Below are 7,672 nucleotides of genomic sequence, written 5' to 3' on the forward strand. Positions count from 1 at the left end.
TGTTGGCTACTGCCTTTCCTGCAAAGAGTTTTTTCACACCAACATCTGACTGTTGTACTTTGTTGAAATTTAATCTTTTTGCATTTTTAGTGTATGAATTGCTTCACAACAGACTTTCATTTTAAAAAATAAAAATAATTGCATATCATGTATCTGATCGTTAATTTCATTATTTATAAAAATCTGTTTTAACGGAAATGATTTATGGCGTATAACTCCACATTCTCATGTCATGTCATCAGTGCAGAAATTCCCCGATTTCAGGATTGCGCAATGTCACGTGTGACTCACTTCCAGCCAGTAGCTTTAAAAGAGCAGAAGTCCCACACTGTGTGACATTATCGCCTGTGAGTGAGGACAACACACTGCAAACACAACTCTCTGAGACAGCAGTGTAGTTTCAGCACAAGAACTACTGGAAACGCCTTCACTGAACAGACCTTTTATAAACAATTAGCTTCAGCTGTGCTGGTTTAACATCACTGGGTTTTTTTTCTCTGGGTTTGGTCACTTCACTCTGAAATCAGGATGAACTTCTGCACTTCTCTTATCGTATTTGTGGCAGTTCTGAGTATTGCCGAGGGTAAGTTTATATTTAATATCTAGGTTTCACCGGTGAGAGGTTAAATATAGTTTGAAAGGCATTTAACAGTATAATTCTGCTCTACAAGATTACTGATGTTCTGAGTCATGTGGAAATGAACAGAGTTTCAGGAACATTTCTTTGGAAAGCGTGTAACTAAATGCAGAATTTATTTTTGGCCTCTAAGTTCTCTCCAGTCAAATATCCACTACTGCACTTATACTTGCACTTCTCATACTTTCATCCATATTGCAGAGATCACAAAATCCTCCATAGCATCATTCTTAAAAACTGACTGTGATTTTCAACTGTCCACAGGAATGAGTTTGAGGGGCGTAGGAGCTGACCCTCGCTGTCGCTGCATTGAGACTGAGAGCAGGTTTATGGGCAAACTCATTAAGAAAGTGGAGCTGTTCCCTCCAAACCCACACTGTAAAGACACAGAGATCATGTGAGTCCTATTGTTTCCCTGTCTCTCTGCTTCATAGTCACAGTCAGTCATAAGCTCATTACTGTTCAGCTGTTCCCAGAATAATAAGGAAAAGGGAAATGACTTGTTTAATCTTTAATAGAGTGGTAGATTTACATGAAACTATCCCACTGCATTTCATTGGCTTTGTACCTGTACTCTGCACAATGACAATAAAGTTGAATCTAATCTAATCTTATCTAATGTCCTACAGGCAATAGCAAAGTCTTAGTACACAAGTGTTTTGTACTGAGATATGCTGTTCTAACTGGTCTTTCTCTCTTAACATCCTGCAGTGCCACTCTGAAACACGGCGGTGACAAGATTTGTCTGGACAGCAATGCCCCCTGGGTGAAGAAGGTCATTGATAAGATCCTTGCCAAGTAAGTAGTGACCACATTTACCTTGTTCACTATGTTAGGAGACACAGATTAAAAAGAAAGTGCTATGGTGTAATGACAGTCTGTGGACCTGATTAACTGATATGTAGCACTGATGGACAACAAGCTGATGTTTGATGTCACTGAGTCAAATGTATCTGTTTTCATGGTATTTCTTCTGTGTCTACACACAAACTCTACAAACCGTTATACCGTAAGTCAAATTAACACTTTTTGACTTTTATTTTGTAGCAAGAAGCCTTGAACTCATGCCAGACAGCTGGAAAGATCACATCAGGTGTCCTGCCAAAAAACTGTGACCTCGCTCTGGAGCGTAAGAGAATCATCAGGAAGGTCTTTGGAGGCTGCTGGTTTTAAAGAAACAGTCACCGGAGATTTCCATTAACAAATAAGAACCACAACAATACAGCATCAATAACAACATGCTTCCCATATTTATGGATGAAGACTTTAGCAGTATTTATTTATTTCAGTATTTAATCAGAAAAAGTATTGATTTTATTTATTGTTATTTATGATCTGTTTTTGGATCACTGGCTTAGAGCACAGCTGGTCTGTGTTCGTATACTTGTTTCGGGATGTGAATCATATTTTTTGAAACATGACTAAATGTTTATATTTTTTAGAACTGTGATTTTATTGTATCACAGTTACTGTAAGTAATAAACTGTTTCCATGTTTAGAAGTGTCATTGCAAATTCATTTCCTTCCCCATATCTGACATATTCTTTTATTTAGCATGTATTTACCTTTATTTATTGTTATTTATGATCTGTTTTTGGATCACTGGTTTAGAGCACAGCTGGTCTCTGTTCACATACTTGTTTTGGGATGTCAACCATATTTTAGAATTCATGACTAAATGTTTATGTTTTTTACAACTGTGATGCATTGTATAATTGTAATCAACTGTACTCACACTGATATCTGTGTCATTTAAATGTCCCACAACAGTCTTTTATCATTTCAATATCAATTATTTTGTCCTGGACTAAGTCTATTGGGACTCTGCCACTAGGTGGCGCGGTTTCACCTACCTGTTATGTGAATACGTACTCGTTAATAACAGAAGAAATGAATGATCTAAGGCAAGAAAGTATAGTCACTGGCTGTGTCCGAAATGGCACATTCGTGTACTGCATGTTGCATACTGGCCCAGTATACACTGTGTACTGCACATTACTCCCCACCCTAGTATACAGTATATGCAGTATGAGAACTTTCATGTACTCTACTACACAGTCACATGGCCAGAACATTCTACAAGCTTTTACCTCAGAGCCTTTACCTCAGGGGGAGAGTCCTCTGTAGGAGAAAAGTTACATTGTTTAGGGAAATTGATCATTTTGTCACCAGTTTATAGACGTGTTAATATTGTTCCTAAGAGTAATGTTTCTAATGTTTCATTCTGTCAGTTCTGACATAGACGCCGGGTTGTTTATATTTAATTTTGATGTTGCTAGTGACATGTATGCACGTGCCTCTTAACGGTTTAAAAGGATGAATAGAAATCGTTGTAAATATAGTTCGAAATAAATAAGTTTGTTTATTTTTGCAGCGATTCGTCAGCCTAATGGATACATAATCAAAAAATTACACACGAGTCAGAAACCTACGCAGCCCAAGGAGTTAAAAATTACATTACATGTATTTACAAAAAAGGATAATGTTCATTGTTGTACGAAACACGTCTTACCTTCCCGTTGTGAAATCTAACAATGAGGCGAAGAGGCGCAGAAGAAAGACTGCGCTGCTGGCAAAAACAGCAGTTGCTTTAGTTCTACAGCAGGAGCTCGCTCGGTACAATACATAAATTATCACCTAAGTTAGCAGTAGTTTTAGTTAGCATTTGTCGTTAGGGGCAAACCTTACTCTGCTCTAAACAGTAGCGGTTCTAGCCTGCAAGGCGCCCTGCCCCGCCCATCCGAACCCACAAAAAAGCACTATTCTGCACTAACTGTAATTTTTGTTCTGACGATTTCACACAAACCAGAGGGAACAAAAACAACACGTTTGTGAAACTATACATTCACAGTATTATGAATGCATTGTTGTTTATTTGGTAGCATTTCGTAGTGTGACTGATTTTACTGATTGCATTAGTACTGTACAAAGTTAGAGGTGCGCTATTTGATCGATTCCCCCGCTCCCCCTACCTCGGGCTTCCAGCGGGGAGACTTGAGGTGAACCTACCCCTGCCCCCTCCCCATCTCATACTGCTCAGTGGGAGACCTTCCCAGGCAGTGGCCTGTCTAGGTCACTAACTAGAATCAGGGCGCTCACGGGGTTAATTGACCCACACGTTGACATGACATCATTGACGCGACGTGCAAATGAGCGGCAGAACACCTGGGCAACTCCCACTAGCTATCAGAGCTTATGGACCGAAAAGCAGCTTTGATATTATTCTGCCTTAAAAGCAGCAAGCAGTAAGGCATAAGTTACCCAAATAAAAATTTAATGATCAAAATACCAACAACAACATTTTAATGAAATGTAAACATATTTGTACATATTAACATATTTCTGAAAATAGATTTTAAACAGTGTTTCCTCTTCATTCGGGATGACACCAGGGGGCTATTTTGTCAGCTGAATGACAATACTCCTGCTGTTTGCCTCTTTTTTGGAGATGGCGAGTTAAAAAAAGATTTACACCTCTCCAGGCAAACTGTTAATGCGCTTGAAGAAGCCCTGGAAGGGGAGCATTATCACGGTTGGAGGAGAGCACGAGAGGAGGACATTTTTCTGTACTGGCTGGCTAGTGTCACCTCCTACTGGGTGGTTTCCGTGGCATTTGATGTCCCACGCTCAACTGTTCACGGAATTGTGCACCAAATTGCGGAGGGAATTCTCTACATTCAGAAAAACGAAATGTCAGTGCTGTTTGTACAAAAAGGTAAAATTAAGTTGAAATTAATCAACTCATTCATGTTTGTCAATGAAAAGTGAGACTGTTAGGTTGAACTAACCTAAAAAAAAGTCTAGCATCAAATTGACAAAGCTTGCTTACGTTAGGTCAGTGAAACCAAGTTGCGCTGTTTCTAACCGCATTCTTGTTAAGCACATAAATATTGTCCAATTGCACTTTTTGTACTCTCGTGCAAGCGTGAACATGCAAGTAAAAGCAACTGACCCGTATCAAACCTCCCACTGAGAAAGAACAAGATCAAGATGTCCTTCGAAAAACAGGTAAACTATTTATCTGTATTATAGCATATTAATGTTTTTTTCAGTATTGACATTTTGTTAACTCATTTGACAGATAAATAGAATTGTACCATTTTAGCTTGTATACAAATTTTGCACTTCATGTCAATATATTACTTTAAATTTGAGGCTTTTCACACCAACAACTGACTGTTGTACTTTGTTGAAATTTAATCTTTTTGCATTTTTAGTGTATGAATTGCTTCACAACAGACTTTCATTTTAAAAAATAAAAATAATTGCATATCATGTATCTGATCGTTAATTTCATTATTTATAAAAATCTGTTTTAACGGAAATGATTTATGGCGTATAACTCCACATTCTCATGTCATGTCATCAGTGCAGAAATTCCCCGATTTCAGGATTGCGCAATGTCACGTGTGACTCACTTCCAGCCAGTAGCTTTAAAAGAGCAGAAGTCCCACACTGTGTGACATTATCGCCTGTGAGTGAGGACAACACACTGCAAACACAACTCTCTGAGACAGCAGTGTAGTTTCAGCACAAGAACTACTGGAAACGCCTTCACTGAACAGACCTTTTATAAACAATTAGCTTCAGCTGTGCTGGTTTAACATCACTGGGTTTTTTTTCTCTGGGTTTGGTCACTTCACTCTGAAATCAGGATGAACTTCTGCACTTCTCTTATCGTATTTGTGGCAGTTCTGAGTATCGCCGAGGGTAAGTTTATATTTAATATCTAGGTTTCACCGGTGAGAGGTTAAATATAGTTTGAAAGGCATTTAACAGTATAATTCTGCTCTACAAGATTACTGATGTTCTGAGTCATGTGGAAATGAACAGAGTTTCAGGAACATTTCTTTGGAAAGCGTGTAACTAAATGCAGAATTTATTTTTGGCCTCTAAGTTCTCTCCAGTCAAATATCCACTACTGCACTTATACTTGCACTTCTCATACTTTCATCCATATTGCAGAGATCACAAAATCCTCCATAGCATCATTCTTAAAAACTGACTGTGATTTTCAACTGTCCACAGGAATGAGTTTGAGGGGCGTAGGAGCTGACCCTCGCTGTCGCTGCATTGAGACTGAGAGCAGGTTTATGGGCAAACTCATTAAGAAAGTGGAGCTGTTCCCTCCAAACCCACACTGTAAAGACACAGAGATCATGTGAGTCCTATTGTTTCCCTGTCTCTCTGCTTCATAGTCACAGTCAGTCATAAGCTCATTACTGTTCAGCTGTTCCCAGAATAATAAGGAAAAGGGAAATGACTTGTTTAATCTTTAATAGAGTGGTAGATTTACATGAAACTATCCCACTGCATTTCATTGGCTTTGTACCTGTACTCTGCACAATGACAATAAAGTTGAATCTAATCTTATCTTATCTAATGTCCTACAGGCAATAGCAAAGTCTTAGTACACAAGTATTTTGTACTGAGATATGCTGTTCTAACTGGTCTTTCTCTCTTAACATCCTGCAGTGCCACTCTGAAACACGGCGGTGACAAGATTTGTCTGGACAGCAATGCCCCCTGGGTGAAGAAGGTCATTGATAAGATCCTTGCCAAGTAAGTAGTGACCACATTTACCGTGTTCACTATGTTAGGAGACACAGATTAAAAAGAAAGTGCTATGGTGTAATGACAGTCTGTGGACCTGATTAACTGATATGTAGCACTGATGGACAACAAGCTGATGTTTGATGTCACTGAGTCAAATGTATCTGTTTTCATGGTATTTCTTCTGTGTCTACACACAAACTCTACAAACCGTTATACCGTAAGTCAAATTAACACTTTTTGACTTTTATTTTGTAGCAAGAAGCCTTGAACTCATGCTAGACAGCTGGAAAGATCACATCAGGTGTCCTGCCAAAAAACTGTGACCTCGCTCTGGAGCGTAAGAGAATCATCAGGAAGGTCTTTGGAGGCTGCTGGTTTTAAAGAAACAGTCACCGGAGATTTCCATTAACAAATAAGAACCACAACAATACAGCATCAATAACAACATGCTTCCCATATTTATGGATGAAGACTTTAGCAGTATTTATTTATTTCAGTATTTAATCAGAAAAAGTATTGGTTTTATTTATTGTTATTTATGATCTGTTTTTGGATCACTGGCTTAGGGCACAGCTGGTCTGTGTTCATATACTTGTTTCGGGATGTGAATCATATTTTTTGAAACATGCCTAAATGTTTATATTTTTTAGAACTGTGATTTTATTGTATCACAGTTACTGTAAGTAATAAACTGTTTCCATGTTTAGAAGTGTCATTGCAAATTCATTTCCTTCCCCATATCTGACATATTCTTTTATTTAGCATGTATTTACCTTTATTTATTGTTATTTATGATCTGTTTTTGGATCACTGGTTTAGAGCACAGCTGGTCTGTGTTCACATACTTGTTTTGGGATGTCAACCATATTTTAGAATTCATGACTAAATGTTTATGTTTTTTACAACTGTGATGCATTGTATAATTGTAATCAACTGTACTCAGACTGATATCTGTGTCATTTAAATGTCCCACAACAGTCTTTTATCATTTCAATATCAGTTATTTTGTCCTGGACTAAGTCTATTGGGACTCTGCCACTAGGTGGAGCGGTTTCACCTACCTGTTATGTGAATACGTACTCGTTAATAACAGAAGAAATGAATGATCTAAGGCAAGAAAGTATAGTCACTGGCTGTGTCCGAAATGGCACATTCGTGTACTGCATGTTGCATACTGGCCCAGTATACACTGTGTACTGCACATTACTCCCCACCCTAGTATACAGTATATGCAGTATGAGAACTTTCATGTACTCTGCTACACAGTCACATGGCCAGAACATTCTACAAGCTTTTACCTCAGAGCCTTTACCTCAGGGGGAGAGTCCTCTGTAGGAGAAAAGTTACATTGTTTAGGGAAATTGATCATTTTGTCACCAGTTTATAGACGTGTTAATATTGTTCCTAAGAGTAATGTTTCTAATGTTTCATTCTGTCAGTTCTGACATAGACGCCGGGTTGTTTATATTTAATTTTGAT

General features: G+C 38.3%; 2 protein-coding genes across 2 annotated transcripts; both read left to right on the top strand.

The window, feature by feature from the left end:
- Positions 1-513: 513 nt before the first annotated feature.
- LOC115823939 (interleukin-8-like) lies at positions 514-1,770 on the top strand. Its single transcript, XM_030787988.1, has 4 exons — positions 514-583; positions 902-1,034; positions 1,349-1,435; positions 1,685-1,770. Exons 1-4 carry the CDS (start codon positions 529-531, stop codon positions 1,695-1,697), a joined length of 288 nt encoding a protein of 95 aa, XP_030643848.1. The 5' UTR covers positions 514-528; the 3' UTR covers positions 1,698-1,770.
- Positions 1,771-5,277: 3,507 nt separating this feature from the next.
- Positions 5,278-6,469, top strand: LOC115823941 (interleukin-8-like). Its single transcript, XM_030787990.1, has 4 exons — positions 5,278-5,347; positions 5,666-5,798; positions 6,113-6,199; positions 6,449-6,469. The coding sequence occupies exons 1-4, from the start codon at positions 5,293-5,295 to the stop codon at positions 6,459-6,461; spliced, it is 288 nt and encodes a 95-aa protein (XP_030643850.1). The 5' UTR covers positions 5,278-5,292; the 3' UTR covers positions 6,462-6,469.
- The last annotated feature ends 1,203 nt before the right edge of the window (positions 6,470-7,672 follow it).

Source organism: Chanos chanos, chromosome 11, assembly GCF_902362185.1.
Source record: "Chanos chanos chromosome 11, fChaCha1.1, whole genome shotgun sequence".
Lineage (NCBI taxonomy): Eukaryota > Metazoa > Chordata > Actinopteri > Gonorynchiformes > Chanidae > Chanos > Chanos chanos.